General features: G+C 37.5%; 2 protein-coding genes and 1 long non-coding RNA gene across 3 annotated transcripts in view; 2 read left to right on the top strand and 1 right to left on the bottom strand.

Annotated features, from left to right (window-relative positions):
* quoa (quattro a) overlaps positions 1–9,092 on the top strand; it is a gene marked incomplete at its 5' end in the record, with an annotated part of 48,010 nt that extends 38,918 nt beyond the window's left edge. Inside the window, 8 exons of the mRNA XM_082144678.1 lie at positions 4–228; positions 1,999–2,169; positions 2,817–2,994; positions 3,276–3,392; positions 4,170–4,346; positions 4,461–4,660; positions 5,823–5,881; positions 8,383–9,092. Coding sequence (XP_082000804.1) covers positions 4–228; positions 1,999–2,169; positions 2,817–2,994; positions 3,276–3,392; positions 4,170–4,346; positions 4,461–4,660; positions 5,823–5,870 — 1,116 coding nt within the window. The remainder of the gene's footprint in view (positions 1–3; positions 229–1,998; positions 2,170–2,816; positions 2,995–3,275; positions 3,393–4,169; positions 4,347–4,460; positions 4,661–5,822; positions 5,882–8,382) is intronic.
* On the bottom strand, positions 6,016–7,323 carry LOC309481276. Its single transcript, XR_014199967.1, has 2 exons — positions 6,382–7,323; positions 6,016–6,345 (listed from the first exon to the last, which is right to left on the bottom strand). It is a non-coding gene; the product is annotated as an uncharacterized lncRNA (long non-coding RNA).
* A 1,343-nt stretch (positions 9,093–10,435) lies between the features above and the next one.
* On the top strand, positions 10,436–18,631 carry tgm2a (transglutaminase 2, C polypeptide A). The gene is made up of 13 exons (XM_082144834.1): positions 10,436–10,470; positions 11,118–11,297; positions 12,341–12,568; positions 13,173–13,291; positions 13,422–13,550; positions 13,761–13,938; positions 14,299–14,428; positions 14,844–14,947; positions 15,033–15,275; positions 16,449–16,724; positions 16,816–16,976; positions 17,576–17,712; positions 18,417–18,631. Exons 1-13 carry the CDS (start codon positions 10,461–10,463, stop codon positions 18,562–18,564), a joined length of 2,043 nt encoding a protein of 680 aa, XP_082000960.1. The 5' UTR covers positions 10,436–10,460; the 3' UTR covers positions 18,565–18,631.
* The last annotated feature ends 276 nt before the right edge of the window (positions 18,632–18,907 follow it).

The raw sequence follows: 18,907 nt of genomic DNA, 5'->3' as shown, positions 1-18,907 counted from the left end.
CAGCGTAAGCAGATGGAGTTGGGTGACAGCATGGATCTCTCCTCATACCTGCTGAAGCCCGTCCAGAGGATCAGTAAATACAGCCTTCTGCTGCAGGAGATCCTGGACGAATGTGTGCCGGATCAGAGCGGAGAACAAGAGGAGATCCGGGCGGCTCTAGAAGTGGTGCGGTTCCAGCTGCGGCACGGGAACGACCTGCTCACCATGGACGCCATCCGGGACTGCGATGTAAGTGGTGAAATTTCAAGTTGAATTTTAATAACCTGTTACAAAAATTTTTTTCAAGATATAGTTCACCAAATGTTGCACTTTGGTCACCATATACACTCACATTTATGTACGGTGGCCGAGAGAGCGCAACGTGCTGCAACTGAAGACATGCAAATGTAAAAAAATCACCAGTAAATAAGGAAAACATCTTCAGCAGTTTGACAACACATGCTGCAAATACTCACAACTCAACCAAATTCAGAAACACGCTGCAAATACTCACAATACAACCAAATACAGAAACATGCTACAAATACTCACAAATCAACCAAATTCAGAAACGCACTACAAATACTCACAACACAACCAAATACAGAAACACGCTGCAAATACTCACAATACAACCAAATACAGAAACACGCAGCAAATACTCACAAAGCAACCAAATACAGAAACATGCTTCAAATACTCACAAAGCAACCAAATACAGAAACACGCTGCAAATACTCACAACACAACCATATACAGAAACTCACTGCAAATACTCAAAGCAACCAAATTCAAAAACACGCTACAAATACTCACAAAGCAACCAAATTCAGAAACACGCTACAAATACTCACAATACAACCAAATACAGAAACACGCAGCAAATACTCACAATACAACCAAATACAGAAACACGCTACAAATACTCACAATACAACCAAATACAGAAACATGCTGCAAATACTCACAAAGCAACCAAATACAGAAACATGCTTCAAATACTCACAATACAACCAAATACAGAAACACGCTGCAAAAACTCACAAAGCAACCAAATTCAAAAACACGCTACAAATACTCATAATACGACCAAATTCAGAAACACGCTGCAAATACTCACAAAGCAACCAAATTCAGAAACACGCTACAAATACTCACAATACAACCAAATACAGAAACACGCTGCAAATACTCACAAAGCAACCAAATTCAGACACACACTGCAAATACTCACAACACAACCAAATACAGAAATACGCTGCAAATACTCACAATACAACCAAATTCAGAAACACGCTGCAAATACTCACAACACAACCAAATTCAGAAACATGCTTCAAATACTCACAATACAACCAAATACATAAACACGCTGCAAATACTCACAAAGCAACCAAATACAGAAACATGCTTCAAATACTCATAAAGCAACCAAATACAGAAACACGCTGCAAATACTCACAATACAACCAAATTCAGAAACACGCTGCAAATACTCACAACCAAATTCAGAAACATGCTTCAAATACTCACAATACAACCAAATACAGAAACACGCTGCAAATACTCACAAAGCAACCAAATACAGAAACATGCTTCAAATACTCACAAAGCAACCAAATACATTAACATGCTTCAAATACTCAGAATACAACCAAATTCAGAAACACGCTGCAAATACTCACAACGCAACCAAATACAGAAACATGCTTCAAATACTCACAACACAACCAAATACAGAAACACGCTGCAAATACTCACAAAGCAACCAAATTCAGAAACACGCTGCAAATACTCACAACACAACCAAATACAGAAACACGCTGCAAATACTCACAACACAACCAAATTCAGAAACACGCTGCAAATACTCACAACGCAACCAAATACAGAAACATACAAATACTTACAAAGCAATCAAATACACAAACGTGCTGCAAATACTCACAACACAATCAAATATACCTGACACGTGTATATGTAAGTTGCAATCATGGTTTTGTCATTCTATTTCTTCAGCTGAACCTGAATGAGCAGGGCCAACTGATTCGCCAGGATGAGTTCTGGGTAATTTTCCGCAAGAAACGTTCCCTCCGGCGAGTGTTTCTCTTCCAAGACGTCATTCTCTTCACCAAGACCAAAAAAAATGACCGTGGAGATGATGTATACGTTTACAAACTGTCTATCAAGGTATGTGTATGGTAATATTAATATTTTATCTGGTCCGTTTTTACCTTTGTGAAACAAACTGAACTCTTCGCATCAATACACAATGATTTGCTGTGGTCATATTCAGGTTTTTTTTTTTTCTAGCAGGAAACTTACAAACCTTTACATTTATGCATTTGACAGATGCTTTTATTCAAAGCAACTAACACACTACAGTACGGTAATACTTTTATGTAGCAAAGACACATTAAAGACATTTATAATGTCACAAAAGATTTTATTTCAAATAAATGCTGTTCTTTTGAACCTTCTAGTCATAAAAGAATCCTCAATAAAAATGTGAATATAAAGCAGTTTAACATTAAGCAATTAAAACGGTTTTCAAAATTGATATTAATAAAGAAAAATTCTAGAACAGCAGAAATCAGTTAAATTGTAATATTTCACAGTACTATTGTTTTACTATATTTACTGTATTAAATAAATACAGGAGGGAATTGTGTATTTCCTGGAAATCAATCCCACTCAGAAAACATTGCCAAGAGTTAACACTCATTTTCTATTTTCAAATAAAGGTATTAGTAAATAAAATCAGTGTTTGTTTCATTTGCACAATTTGATCTGTCTTCTACGATTACAATTTAAACTTGTTTAATGTTTCTCTGTAGACCTGTGAGATTGGAATGACCCACTCCTGCGGTCTGAGTGGCCGGAGTTTCGAGATCTGGTTCAGGAGGAGACGATCCCAGGACACCTATATCCTACAGGCAGAGACACGGGACGTCAAGGAGGCCTGGACCAGAGACCTGGAACACATACTGTGGGAACAAGCGCTGAAGAGCAGAGGTCAGAGCATAGCACAACCCAGGTGAAAAAGACTGTTAAATGTATTAAAAATACATTATAGTATGTGTGTATTGTACCAAAAACATACTCAAGTACATTTTTAATACATTTACTAGTCCGTCTTTTTCACCTGGGAATACAATATATGGTAAAAAATGTAAATTAGTCATTTAGAGACAAAGTCTAACAACTTTAAATGCTTACTTAGAGGTTACTGTACAAGTTGTCTGTGCTTGCATGTCCTTGTAGATCCACAGGACTTGTTGGTATTTGTGTTTCAGAGCTGAGACGACAAGAGAGGTTGTTCATGGGAATGAGTTGGAAACCTTTTATAAACTTTCAGCCCAGAAATGCAGCCGTTAACAATCACGCCGTGAACGGTGATGTTACAGGAAGAGGTATTTATCAGCCAATCACAAGCTGGCGATTGAATTCTCTTTGATGCATAACACTCATAGTAATAAACTCAAGGAATGGTTTGAAAAAGAGGGTGGACAAAACTATCTTGAAATTAGTTATTCTAGTATATTTATCATTAAAATCCCACAATCAGGATTAAAACACTATTGCAACAGCTATGAACAAAATGCAGTTTTATAAAAATGTGTCTTTCCTCAGTTTTATTTAGTTTAGTCTGCGCACAAACTGTAATATTCATGACCCAAGCTGCACCTGATAATTACAATGTGATGTTCACCCTAACTTGTTCCCGTACAAATATCTAAACCTTCTTAAATCAAGATAAATTTACTTGAGAAGAAAAATTACTTAAGATATTAAGTCTTGTTTTCTGAAAAATATCTCATAGTGAACATAGCGACTCTATGCTTAAAACAAGGACAAATGTCTGCCAGTGTGGAAAGAAAAATAAACTTAAGTTTATTTTTCTGATCCCACTGGAAGATTTTTTTTTTTTTTTTTTAAGCATGATCTCACTTAATTTTGACAATTTTTTCAGAAAATAAGACTTGATATCTTTATTAATTTTGCTTCTCAAGCCAATGGAAAAATCCTCTTGAGTTTTTGTTGAGGGAACAAGGGTGATGCTGAGTACAAACATACATACAGCTCTCTATAATAGTTGCTATGCCGCTGAAAAAAATACTGTATTTATTTGAACTTAATAAAGTAAAACACCTATTCACCTAAATGTTCTGTGACTTTTGTTTTGACAGAAGTTGTAGGAATTCTGAAAACTCCCAATCCCTTGGTGTCCAGCCTTCAAAGGGGCGTGTCTCTGCCACGGCCTGATTCGATTGGCTCTGGCAGCAGCACGTCAACCGCCGGCAGCCACTCATCATCCTCGTCTGGGCGGGGCTCCATGTCCCCAAGCGTTTTCCAAGGAAAATACGGTATCAGAGCAAAAACATCTACTTACTATTACAGGAAAATAAATACAAGTGTCTGTATGTTAAGGGAAAGGGCTTAATAATATGAAAATCTCTCTCTCTATCCATTCTTCATAGACTCAACTGCGGAGAACGCAGGTTTATTTAGCTGTGCGGATCCTAATTGCCCCACAGGAAGGAGAGCGTCTGTGTCGTCACTGGTTCACTCCAGACCTTCAGCTCCTCAGTCGTCTCCTGCTCATGGTCTTCACTACAGCTCACCTACCCTGTCCAGAAAGAAGATCAGTCCACTCACAGATGCTCACGGCCCTCTCAAGGTTGAGACATAAATGCAAATCACCTCTTTTCCAAAACTCAGTGAGCTGTCTACCTAGACGACATCAGTAGGCAAAATGAAGCTGACCTGTCCTAAAGATCCTACATTGTAAAAAACATTTAAAGACACAACAGGCAGAGTTTTTTTTTCATGCACTGGTCAATTGTGGGCTATTTATTTCAGACAAATGGAAAGAAAACATCCAAAATAAAAATGTGTAAATGTTTATTTCTTGCACTACATCTATTTGCGTCTGTAGATTTAAATTACAGTGTACACATAAGTAAAAGTTAAACGTTTTTTTTTTTAACTCCACTTCAGCAGCACTTATACACCAAACTTTACAGTTTTCTTCCCATCTATATTGTGAAGATTATTACTGAGGTGTTTGTTCATGTATCATTCGCCTAATTTTATACAACGTTATTTCTAAAAACATAGTTTTTTTTTTCCTGACAGTATTTTCTGATTTACTCCCCCTGACTCTAATATAAATTACTCTTATACGACTAATTAAAACATTTGTTCAGATTTCTGTTCTGTAATTGAATGCAAATTAGTGTATATTTAATTATATAATGCCTCGTTTGCATATTTAAACATAACATATCAGAAAACTTGTAATGCAATTATTTTTATTTTTTTGCAATTCTTAATGTAATTAATCAACTGGGGATGATTTTGTCAAGATTTTTTTTTTGGCACATTCACAGTTACATACAGTACAGCTTGCAGTGAAATGTAAACCTTGTCAGCTCCTTAGATTGTGCATTAGATAGAAATAAAAAGTAGGTTAAAAAAATCTCTATGAATGAAGTAGTTATGACTTTGCTTTGGCTGAAACAGTACAGCATAGTGTTTGCAACATCAAAGTCAAGGGTTCGATTCCCAGAGAATGCATGAAGCAATAAAATGCGCACCTTTAATGCAATGTAAGTACCTTTGGATAAAAGTGTCAGCCAAATGCATAAATGTAAATGTTAAAATCAATTGTGAGAGCTCATTTGCTGCCTTTGTAGAGAGTCACATGGTTTTATTTTGATATGGGTGGTGATTAGATCGTATAAAGGAAAAACTAGGATTTGGAGAGTTTAACACTGATATTTCAAGAGGAAAATAAGTTAATATTTTATGTTAATGATGTTATTCTGTGCTTACCTCAGTGTCAGTTTCAAGAGCCGATTCGATCCAAAGCATCAACAGAAGTTTAGCTGTGATAGAGGTAAGTTTTCATTAAGATACAAATAATAAAAAGTACTTGGATAAAGCGATATATTTCAAATCTCAAATCTTGTATCATCGCAAAATGTAAACTATATCATCGCACAGCTGTAATCTGTTTAATGTGACTATATATATATATATATATATATATATATATATATATATATATATTAGGGGTGTGACGAGATCTCGTGTTACGAGATCTCGCGAGATTAAAACGCGACGAGATTTCTCGTCGAGGTGAAACTTTGTCTCGTGACTTGTTGTGATGTCAGTGATGGAGCGTGAGGGTGAAATTAGTATTGAAGATGCCCCTGCCACTTTTAAATCATTTGTGTGCTGGGCCAATCACACACACACTCCGCGTACACACACACAGTGACACTCACTGTCCCTCGCTCACTCACTCACTCGCGCACACACACACACACACACACTCACTCACTGTTGCTCGCACTCTCACTCACTCGCGCACACTCACTCTCGCTCTCACTCAACCCGTCGTGGAGGACCGTTAAAATTAAACATGCTAGTCTTTCTGTCGTGATGTCCTGAAGCATCGCAGACGCGTAGGTTATCGCCCACTATGACACACTATACGAAATGAAACGATCGAATCTTGCGTCCCGACGCCCGTTGTCCGAATCTCCACGAAACGGATCGTGCCAAAATCGTGCTAAAATAGTGTAATCTGAACCAGGCAGGTAATAAACATTTGACCTATCATGCAAAGAACCTATTAAAGCACTAAGACATGGGAACAGTATAGCTAACATTCACATATCGACATCGCAATATTAAACAATGTTATCGCACATCGCAGCTTTTCCTCATATCGTGCAGCCCTGCCCAAAGGTCTCTCTCAACTGCTGCCAGAAATCGTCGACATGCTTATATTCTTGAAAAAGAACATGACCATAATCTTAGGCTGTTCTGTGTAGTTCATTTATCTCTTTTTCATGCTTGAAGAAAAAATGTTGTTTCTGTTTGACTTGTAGTTTTGAGAGAGCAGTACTTTGATTATGGATACACACTTTCTGTTTGCATTTAAAGTGTTATTTCAGTTATTTATATTTATTTTATTTATACTGTTTTATTTTTTTATGTTCGATTTGTGATTTCTCATGTGAAATCGTACAGGGGAGAAGCCAGACGGTAGAGTTTATAGCAAAATATTTTGCAGTGTTTGCATGTCCTTTACTGCATAGAATTAATTAAAATAGAAGTAAAATAACATTCATTACAAGTTGATTTCAAAATGCACCTAAATTGTTTTGCATTTTGTGATTTTCAGTTGAATAAAAGACTATTTTCCATTCATATATTTCATCATTGAGGATTTCTTAAAAATTGTGTAAAAATCTCGTCTTGTCTCGTTCTCGTGAACCCAATCTCGTGTCTCGTCTCGTCTCGTGGAGTAAGCGTCTCGTCACACCCCTAATATATATATATTAGGGCTGGGGGAATTAACGCGTTAATCTTTGCGATTAATTTGAAATGTTTAACGCGTAAAAAAAAAATAACGCAATTGACGCAGCACTTTTTTTTTTTGCCTCGTTTTAATGATTTCCTGTTGCGTCTGCTATTAAAAAGGCCGAAATATGCCGTCCCGCCCCTCCATGTTCGGCGGTCAGGTTTCATTCTCGGGCAGCTTTCATGAGCGGGTCTTTTCCGCTCGGTATGTGCGTCGCGCGCGCGTGAGTGTGTGTGTGTGTGTGTGTGTGTGTGTCGGTCGGTCGGCGCGCGCGTGCGTGTGTGTGTGTGTGTCGGCTCGCTCTGTCGTTAATGGCCCAGCAGCGGCGAGCTCTCCGTTCCGTGTGTGTGTGCGTGTGTGTGTGTGTGTGTGTGTGTGTGTGTGTGTGTGTGTGTGTGTGTGTGTGTGTCGGCGGCTCTGTCGTTAACGGCCCAAAGGCTTCAATCATGTACTAAGCACTGGAAAAGTAAAGTCCACTCAAGTAACGTGAAATTTCTCTGTTGACTTCTGTTTGCTGAGCTGGTATAGCCATCCTGGGCAACAATGGTAAAATGACCTGCTCTGATCACATGCTCTGGTAATAATAGCTTTGTAGGACTATATTTTGTTTTAATAATTAATAAAATAATAATAATAATAATCTGTTAAATTGATTATGTTGATTGATTATTGAAAAAGAATAATATATTGATATATTGATGTTTAATATTTTAATATAGGGCTATTTTCTGTTCCCTTTTTTTCCTGTGTTGTTTAATTAGGTGATTCTAAGTTTAAATATTGATGATTACAAGCTTGGGGGAAGCGCAATTAATTGCAATTAATTACAGAAATTGTGCAATTAATTAGTTAATTTTTTTTAATCGATTCCCAGCCCTAATATATATATATATCACATTAATATATATATATATATATATATATATATATATTTTTTTTTTTTTTTTTTAGATATTATTAACATTAACATCATGCAATTTCTGAATTATACTAATGATGCAAAATTTCTGCTTGTATCTCTTCAGAGGCAATTTACTGATGTCAGATCAGGTCATGTGACGCGTGAAGTCAACAAGTCAGATGTTACAGTTTGGAAACACCTGATGCAGAACAGACCAGAAAGATATCAGTTCTTATTTTGAAAGAATTGCAGTAAGAAAGAAGAAAAAGCAAGATTAGAGTGACCAGACCTTTTTGGTGGACCAGTTGTTTACTTCATCATCATCTTCATCATCATCATCAGAAAAGGCACATTTGAAGAACTACATGGACATTTTCCCGTTGCAGTTCTGGAAAAAGAACAGAAACATTCAGTTTAAGCTTGGCCATTATTTTGCATGAGACAATTTCTTGATGAACTGTAAATACAAATGTATTTAAAAATCATATTACACAAGAAAATGCATTTTTTTTAAATATTACATTAACCAAAATATGAATTAATAGGCAAATATTTTGTGTGTCATGATTATCAAACTTCCTGCTATACCACTGAAATGCTGTGCTTTGTACATTTAACCAGCTCAAAAACCCCAGTATAGTTTGTGGGGTTCAGGGAATTTTGAAAATACATACATAATGAAAACAATTGCTTGAAAATTTGTTCTGGGAAATTTATTTGGACTGTCTAAGGGTTTTATGTTCATTTTGTGTATACTGTAATATGCAGGATGTCAGTACCTCACTGGAGAGAGAAAACTGTATTTTATTATTTAAAAGATTTATAATAAATAAAAGAAGGTAATTATAATTTGCTGTATTGTGTCTTGCTTTCAATAGACAGTCAGATAAACAGACAGACAGTAGCCATAAAATCCAGTGTTATTTCCAGTGACTACCAGCACTAAACGGTTTGCTTTGAACACAATCTAGTGAATGAATAAATTAATATATGTAAATAAAGTTCTAGTAAACATCCACTCATCCAAGCAGCCTCTTACATAATGAAAAGAATTGTAAGACAAATGATATGAACTATAATAAACCTAATGCAGATCTGATGCAAATTTTTACTGCCTTCTACAGCAAAAGTAGTAGTAATGTTTTACATTTACAATAATAATCACTATTGCATGTATAAGTAGTCTTTTGTTTAAAAAAAATATTCAAAAAGTGACTTAAAGGGGTCCTATTATGATTATACATAATTTTTTACAACTTTCTTTAGTGTGTAATGTTGCTGTTTGAGCATGAAAAAGCTCAGCAAAGTTACAAAGTTCTTCTCTATATCAGTGTCAGTGTTTCTGAACTCCCTGAAACGCCTCCATTATAGTCTTGAGTTTCTTCCGGGAAGAACGTCACAACATTCCTCATTTAAATAATTAATATACAGAATAAAGGGGCGGGGCCTGGTAGAGTTAGTTAGTAGTGTGTTGAAACTGGCGGTTATGGTAAGGGGAGGGACATTTCCCAAACACGCCCGAAGTGCTTGACCAATCACAACACACAGGTCCAGCTGACCAATCAGAGCACAGTGTGCTTTTCAGAAGGAGGGGCTTCATAGAGACAGGAACTAAACAGAGCGATACTGACAGACTGGGAAGAGAGGAGCTGCAACAATGGAGAATATGGGGAAATAATCAACATTCAAGTAGGAAAACCTGTTCTAGTAGAGCCCAAAAACAACATCAAGACTTTGTAAAAGGGCCTAATAAGTCCTCTTAAAGACACCTACTGTAACACAGACACAACACAGCAAGAAACACCTTGAGGGAAACTTCTGTCAGAGCTAAAAACAGACCACATCCTCAAATGAATGAAAGTGAATCTCTGATTTACAGCTTTACAGTTGTAAGTAGACATGTACAGGGGTGCACATATATAGATCATAATTAATGTGCTTCTATGACCCCACAGAGACTGTTCGTCAGAAATAGACTCATGTAACATGACATGCTGTAATGTGATTTAATGGCATCAGTATTTTGTAGAAGACAGGAACTATCATAAATAAGAGCCAGGGTTCAATGTCTACGTCTTCTGACACCACCGTAACATTAGGACACAACGCCCGAAATATCTCTCCAGTGACCCCAACACATGCTGAAGTCACCCAACACGGAGTCACACGCCGCGCGCAGGCCAAGCATTACCGCCTGGGACCATGGACAAAGGTAGGATCAACTTCATGGTCGCATTTGGAGCAAATAGCACGTTTTTGTGGTAAATTTGGATACTTACTGGGAAAATGCAAGAGAAATAATTTGCCACGGTGTCTTTATGGGAACTGTGAAAGCATGTTCACCGTACATGTGGTTGTGATGTAAAGATCATCCACAGCTGTTACCTGAAGATTTATTCACTTCACTTCAATTGAACAGACAACTGCATTGCAATACCTTAAAAAACGTTTTTCTCAGGTTGAAATACTTAATCCTCAACACTTTTCTTCTACAACAGTCAGTATTGGTGACCTTGTGATTTCACTCGTGATTGAGGTGTTTATCTGTTTAAAATATCTACATATCTTCATGGGTCAGAGTGCTAAAGCATCACGATGCTTTTGCATCAGTTTCTAGCTGTGCATGACGTTCCTGTCCATTGCAAAGCATGCAAACACATTTATTCTGATTCCTCAAATGTTAGTCAAGAATCTATGGGTCATGTGCTAAAAATAGAAATGCTTAAATGGCAGCATGTTGTGCATGTGCTTCGTCACTGAAAATGACAAGTGCAAATTAATCTTATAAATATTTGCACAATGCACAAAGGCATTTTTTAAAGATTCAATGACTGCATATTTTCTATTTCTTCCCTTCAGTCGTGGAGATTGAACGCATTGATCTGGCGTGTGAGGAGAACAACACGGATCACCACACGCTTCTGAACGGTGTGGACAGACTGATTGTGAGGAGAGGACAACCGTTCACCATTACTCTACACCTGAGACCGGGAACTCACTTTCAAAATGGGGCCGATATCAATTTCATCGCCAAAACAGGTTCCTCGATCACTTCCATCCTATTCAGACTTTACAACAAACATACATATCTGAACCATTAGGCACCAAAGCAACCTAACATCATGAGTTGGTGATATGAGTGAAACCAACCACTGCCAAAGTTGAGCAGACTTTAAATTTTAGGCAAATGAGTGCAGCAGCAACCAATGGCAGTGCAGAAAGTGAAGCTCAAGTGAAAGTGAAGCCTGGAAACTGTAGTTAACAAGGGTCAGAGTTTAATTGGCAGATGCTGTAATTAAATATATAAACGCGCGCGCACACACACACACACGCACACACACACACACGCACACACACATGCACGCACGCACACGCACGCACACACACGCACAATATATATATATATATATATATATATATATATATATATATATATACATATACATATACATATATACACATACACACTGTATACACATATACATATATATTTTTTATTTTAAATGACGTTCACAATTCAAAATTCACATATTTGTGAAAGGCTATCAATGAAAAAAATTACATCTAAGAGCAAACTTTGATCTATTCGTAGTCTAACAACTACTAGCAACAATTACCTGGTGACCAAACACAATTAAAATGCTGTCTAAAAAAAATCACTCCTAGATAGATCATCACAATAGGCATCCACCTGTGAGGTCTAGCTTGGAGACATCGGATTTTAATGAAATAAGTATGATCCCAAAAAAAAACATTTCCGCCCATGCAATAACACGCACTTATAAATCATTCACAATTAAAACAGGAACGTGCATGTTCACTTTCGATGCTAATGACTTTGTTAAAACACTTAGGCTACAATAAATCAGGGCTGGTTTTATTACAGTCCCATGACAGTGAAGTTTACTCCTGTATTTAGAGGATTTACAGTGCTGAAAGGCATGGCAGTTATGCTGCACACACAGTCATCAGATCATACGCTAGTATATAATTAGAAACATGATGTAAAGGCTTCAAAACATGAATGTCACATTTAAATAGTTCTTGTGTTTATCCATTCATGTCTTTCTGTTTGATTTCAGGTCCGATACCTTCAGTGGAAGCACAAACCAAAGCCAAATTCAGCCTCAGTAAATTCTTCTCCAGATCATGCTGGAGTGCCACTGCAGAGACAGCGTCCGACAGCACAGTCTCTCTGACCGTGTGCTCACACCCAAACGCCCCTATTGGAGTCTATAAGCTGATCCTGGATCAGGGAGAAGGAGTTGGCCTGGGAGATTTTGTCCTGCTCTTTAACCCCTGGTGCAAAAGTAAGCTGTTTTATAATGAGTGATCAATACTGATGAGCACATAAGCAGGGGCACACAATGAAAATGAGGTGAAGAGGTCAGAAACCAGGTCACTGGTTCTTCCTGTGAGCCAGATTACAGCTATTTGTTCAATTCTCAGCCCATTTTCACATTAATGAATGATCCTGAAGACATTATTTTATGGCTAATCCTGATTTCCACTTTTTTCTACTGTTTTACAGATTATAAGGTAAATTACTTTTGACATTTGACTGCTTTTATTTTGATATGTGCATTCAAGCAAATAAATATATAGAATTAGAAAAATCTTCATTCTTATTTTGTAAAAAAACTAAAAAACATACGTGATGGAAAAAATGTATTGATTTTTTAATCATCGTTCAATTATATTTTCAATTATTATTATATAAGATAACTCATCTTCCTTAAATTAGGTAACATTAGGCAAATCCAAATTATTATTTTTTTGAGTCAAATCGCAAATTTCAAGACACTGCTAATATTGCTTGCGTTCGCATTTTACATTAGTTGTAAATCTCTTTGGATAAAATCTGACAATAAACAAGTTCAAATTAATATTCTCAATCTGTGTTGGCCGTTTCAGAGGACTCAGTATATCTGGCGAGTGAAGCAGAGAGGGAGGAATACGTCCTCTCTCAGGACGGGCTGATCTACCGTGGGATACCCAAGCGTATCACGGCCCTACCATGGTTTTTTGGACAGGTTCTGCTTTTCGCAATATCTCTATGACAACTTCCTTTAATACAATCATTTTTAGTGGCAGAAGCAGCCAATAAAGCTTTGAGATGGTATTAGTGCACAAAGCATTTATGTTTGGCTTCTGTTTCTACAGTTCGAGTCTGGCATACTGGACATCTGTCTGCAGATTTTGAATGAAAGTCCAAAATACATTAGTGATGCAGCTCTGGATTGTTCTGAGAGGAGGAATCCTGTGTACGTGACTCGAGTCCTCAGTGCCATGGTTAGTAACGGCCCTCGAACATTACTGAAGTTACTATAATAACTATACTATAGTTTAAAAGTGTTCTGCTTGATTATCGCCAGCTTAACCACTATTCAGTCACAATCTAAAACTTGACGTTTAGATTCTAATCTGCTTATTTTATGTTTAAATGTTTAAGGTGCTTTCAGGCGCAAAACTCCCTGCCATGTGTTGTCTTGTATTGTTCAGATCAACAGTCGAGGAGATAAAGGAGTTCTGGAGGGTAACTGGTCAGGTGACTATGAGGACGGGGTAAAGCCCACCGTCTGGAAGGACAGTTGCTCCATCCTCTGGCAGTGGAGTAACAACGGCTGCGAAGCGGTGCGTTACGGACAGTGCTGGGTGTTCGCAGCTGTTGCCTGCACAGGTGCTTCATTAATTTCTGCAAAAATTGTCACAAGTCTATTAACAATCATTTAACGAAATAGCAAGCAGATGCATCATTGTACTGTATTTTTCAACAGTAGGTGGCGGAGGTTTGTTTGTGTTCATTTTATTTGTATGAGTGGTACTGAATATGTAACACAAGGAATAATTATAATTATGGTTGGGGGCATTTCTAGATTCATAAGTGTTATGTTTGCACCATTCAAATGTTTTTAATAACCCTGGTTCATAACCTCCACTTTTCAGTAATCATATGTACTTTTTAAAGGCCTATGCCTGTCCCAATTATTCAAACTGTTCCTACCTGTTAGGTACCAACAATGCTTTATTTGTGTCCCAGTGTCCAGAGCTTTGGGAATCCCATGCAGAGTCGTCACTAACTTTGGATCAGCACACGACAGCAATGGCGACCTAATAATGGAGCGTTTCTACAACGAATTTGACGAGAACATTGCTGATGACTCCATATGGTATGTATAGTTAAGTCAAAACTAATCCAGATAAAGTTAAGTGGTACATTCTTTAAAAAAATAAAGGTTCTTTATTGCCATCTATTGTCCCATTTAACATCCATAGAACCTTTCCATTCCACAAAAGGTTCTTTAGATATTAAACTTGAGAATCACTCTTAAAAAAATACAGGTTCTTTATTAGTATGGTTCCATGAAGAACCTTTAACATTAATGGAAACTTTCCATTGCACAAAAGGTAGTGGAAAATGGTTCTTTAGAATATTAAAATGTTCTTTTAAGAACTGTTCACTGAAAGGTTCTTTGGGGAACCAAAACGTTTTATTTTATGGTATCGCTGTGAAAACCCCATTTTGGGACCTTTATTTTAAAGAGTGTAAAGCAAATCTGAAAAAGGTACCTTGTCCTTGCTCAGGAACTTCCACGTTTGGGTGGAGAACTGGATGACACGTTCAGACCTGGCACTCGGGTATGAAGGTTGGCAAGCAAGCGATCCAACACCCCAGCATATGAGTGATGGTGAGCCAATAATCAATGACTGATAGAAGAGAAAAAGCAGAGTCAATGAAGAAGGACTTCAATTCTGTTGTCCTCTTTCTGTCAGGCGTCCCCTGTTGTGGTCCATCCTCCGTCAGAGCAATCAAAGAGGGCGAGCTCACTTTCCAATACGACACCCCGTTCTTGTACGCTGAGGTAAATGCAGACGTGGTGGAGTACATCAAACTGAGAGATGGAAGAGTCTTTAAGATAGAAGGATCTACTGCGGAGGTTGGGAAATCCATCAGCACTAAAGCAGTGGGCAGAGATGAGAGAGAGGACATTACACACAACTACAAGTATCCAGAGGGTAGGGAGACATTCTGGGTTCTTCATTTATTCATTGTTAAGAATTTAGATTGGTAAGCAACAGGATTCACAACAGGTTCAATTCCCAAAAGGGAATCCATAAACTATCAGCATTGTACCATTGAAAAAGCCACTTGGTTAGAAAGGGTGCATCTGTTCTGCTGGGGAAAAAAAGGACTCTTAACATCTTTTAATTGCATTTGATTCAGTCTGATGAATCATTTTCTTATTTAAAAAATGTTATTAAAACTTTACAGCAGTAGCTCAGAAGTATGCAAACAAAACAGGCATTGTAACTAGTGATCAGAGTCTAACTGAAACAGAACTGAATAGAATCAAATCAAAAGCTTGTGAATTGAATTCTAATAAAGTAAATAACAGCTTCAATTGAGTTTCAATGCTGGTCCAAGCTACTGTATGTTAGTTGGTTGTAGTTTTGCACTGTCTAGCTGGTGTGTTAACAATGGTAGACTTGAGCCACGTTTCCACCGCAGGAACTTTCTCCAGGAACTAGGGACTTTGGGGTGGCACTCAGTGTGTTTCAACCACAGGGACCAGGATCTAAATGAAGTTCCGGGTAAAATATTTCCCGTCAGAAAGTCCCTGCTCACAAGGTAGTACTTTCGAGGGTGGGACTTGGGCACTGAACATGCTGATTGGTTGAGTTCACGCAGCATTTTATTTCAACCACCATTTTTAAAAATCTGTTGCGGTGCTTGCCGTAAGAGTTGTTTGCTATTCGGATCAACAATGGAGTTTAAAAAAATATGACAGATGGACCGACGACAAGGTTTAGGCTTTATTAAGCTTATATACAGAGAACGAAATCCATCTGGAACTGGGAAGTCGCGCACAGTCCTACGTCACCGGACTAATTTGCCTAATTTTCACGGTACTTTAGACCGCAGTCGAAACGCAGACAGCAACAGGTCTAGGGGGGAAAGGGTCCCAGGGAAAAATTGTTCCGTTTAATTTCAGTGGAAACGCGGCTTTAGTGAGGCTAGGTTAAAAGCCTTGTAGAAACACCAGCATACAAAACATAAAAAAAAACAGTTTCCTTTTTTTTTCTTGGTTTCAGTAGGGCAGTAAGGCTGAGCATTGTCTGATACCGATAAATTATGACGTTAACAAATTTCCCTTGCCCTCGTCATGATAAAGACTGTATTCTGTTCAGGATCTGAAGAGGAGAGAAAGGTTTTTGAGAAAGCGAATCATCACAACAGACTGGCACAGGCCGGAGAGGAACCAGGTTTACACATCAAGATCAGAGTGACCCCAGATATGCAGATCGGCTCTGACTTTGACGTTTACACAGAGCTCAAAAACAACACTATGGTCACAAAGTGCTGTCGGGTCATGTTTTACGCCCAGGCGGTGTCCTACAACGGCAAACTTGGAGAAACCTGTGGACTGGGCGAGTTTACAGAGATGAATTTAGCTTCTAATGAGGGTAAGACTGGTTCATTAAGTTGTAACTTGTACTTTGTGCATTCATATGTATTCAAAAAGGTAACCCCGTCTCACCTTGTTTTATGTTTTAGGGGGCAAGGTAACTCTTCGACTGGAGTATGCGGAGTACAGTAAAGCCATTACTCATGACAGGATGATCAAACTGATGGCTTTACTCATTGACGCAGAGACACGGGATTTCTACAGAGCAAAGAAGACCATCATGCTGGACAGCCCTGAAATAATCGTCAATGTAAATTTAATCTTTTGGTTTCATTATACTGATCTTAACAATTTACATTTACAGTATTGTGGGCTTTACAAAACTAGCATATTGTTGGGCAGAAGTTTTTTTGTCAATTAAATCCCAAATAAACATTATGTTGTACAGTATTCAACTCATGGAGTTTACAAGCAAGATCCACCAAACATGGCAAAGACCTACATCCTTTTTTAATCCCACTTTCTCAATCTTTTTTTTTAAATAGATATATGGACTTGCATAGTGGATCAAACATCCCCAAATCTAAATAGAAATGTCTATCCAACAACTTTTTCTATTAAGTTAAACAACTTCAAAATAATGTTAATGTCTCAGTGGTTAAAGCAAAAACCCTTAATCTTTTATGAAAAAGCACAGTGTGAAATGACTTTTGGTTCACATTTTGGACTTCACAAACATTCAGGGGCTAATTAGATTATGCTCATTTAAATTATTTGGCCTAATTAGAGCTGGACTGAATCAGGAGAGACTCAAGTTGCTTGTTGAATTGAGACAGCCAGTACATATTTAATCTGAATAACGTATGCATGACTCACAGATTTAATAAGGTGTGATTGGTTCCCCCGTAGATTCTGGGCGTGCCGAAAGTGGGCCAGATCCTGGTGGCAGATTTAGCGCTGCAGAATCCACTGCCGGAGCCTTTGGAGAACTGTGTGTTCACTATACATGGTGCCAACCTGACTGACGGGAAACCCATCACTCATGAGTAAGTCATCTGATCACTTAGGATTGGGGTGTGAAACTACATTCCCCCGCTCTGCCAGCAGACATACCTGGTATCATTTTAACTCATCACTTGACCAGTTTGGGAGACAAATGCACCATTTCTTCAGTGGTAATGCATTAGTACAACACATAAATATAAGGAACACAGTGTGAAATTTAAATTGTAGCCTACAGGCTACTTAATAGTTACAGTTAAAAACTACAACTATGCATGACCAACCAGGAATATTGCAATTAAATTGTCCTATATCTATCTGTCCATCTAGCAACCATTCAGAACATCATAGCAATCACATAGACCCATCCTAATTTTGTAGCATGTACTGAATGCTACATTTGAAAGAGGAGATTTCAATTTTTTTGATTATTGTCTGACTGAAAAAATTAGCATGTATTCAAATGTCATTAAAAATAAACTTCATCATTGCTACATTTAATCCTATTGTAGGTTTTTAATTTTCTGTTTACAAATTTTTGATGTTTAAGATATTAAAGATATAAATGAATGACTGAATTTGAGTTGCTCATTAAAACCCTAAACATCTTAAACAGTCACACTGTTTTCTGACTACAGCCGTTTTTCACATGATGTGCAACTCTGTCAAGATATTTGTCGCTGTTTTTAATACAAAATATAAAATAAAATAAATGCATTATTGTAACAGTTGTTGTTTTTTCCCACAGGGTTGGAACAGTTGGTGCTAAAGAGTTTGCAACCGCCAAAGTGGAGTTCACACCAAAGCTGCCAGGCCAAAGAAAAATACTGATAGATTTTACCAGTGATAAACTTCACAACATTGAGACCTACGAGAATCTAGTCATCTATGAATAAATGAGCTGTTTTTACTTACGCTTGTGATATCTTATTCTGTTAATGGTATCTAGCTTTTTTAACTTGGTCCGGTGTGCAGAGGCCATGTTTAGGGCGAGACATAATTTTGACGCTGGCACTTTTCAATTTTCAGAAACATGACTTGAACTTCCCAAATGCCACTTTTAGTGCACAAATTGCTTCTGTATAGTTTGTACTGTCACAAATTATACTGTTGATTTATTATAATTACTGTGAACACAGAAAAGATTATTCCACTTTACAAATAGAAGTGTGGTTGGAATAAATTGCCTTTCGTTTGCATGTCTGATGTGCATTTCTCATGTTAGAAAAAAATAATTTG

The sequence above is a fragment of the Leuciscus leuciscus genome, assembly GCF_965113295.1.
Source record: "Leuciscus leuciscus genome assembly, chromosome: 18".
Taxonomy (NCBI): Eukaryota; Metazoa; Chordata; class Actinopteri; order Cypriniformes; family Leuciscidae; genus Leuciscus; species Leuciscus leuciscus.
Note: the sequence above shows the minus strand (reverse complement) of the source record. Positions and strands in the feature narration are given on the sequence as shown.

Bases quoted from the DNA above. Each gene is read 5' to 3' on its own strand.
- tgm2a (XM_082144834.1), top strand. The intron at 12,569-13,172 runs GTAAGCTGTTTT...TGGCCGTTTCAG, and splicing joins CTTTAACCCCTGGTGCAAAA to AGGACTCAGTATATCTGGCG. The intron at 16,725-16,815 runs GTAAGACTGGTT...TTTATGTTTTAG, and splicing joins GAATTTAGCTTCTAATGAGG to GGGGCAAGGTAACTCTTCGA.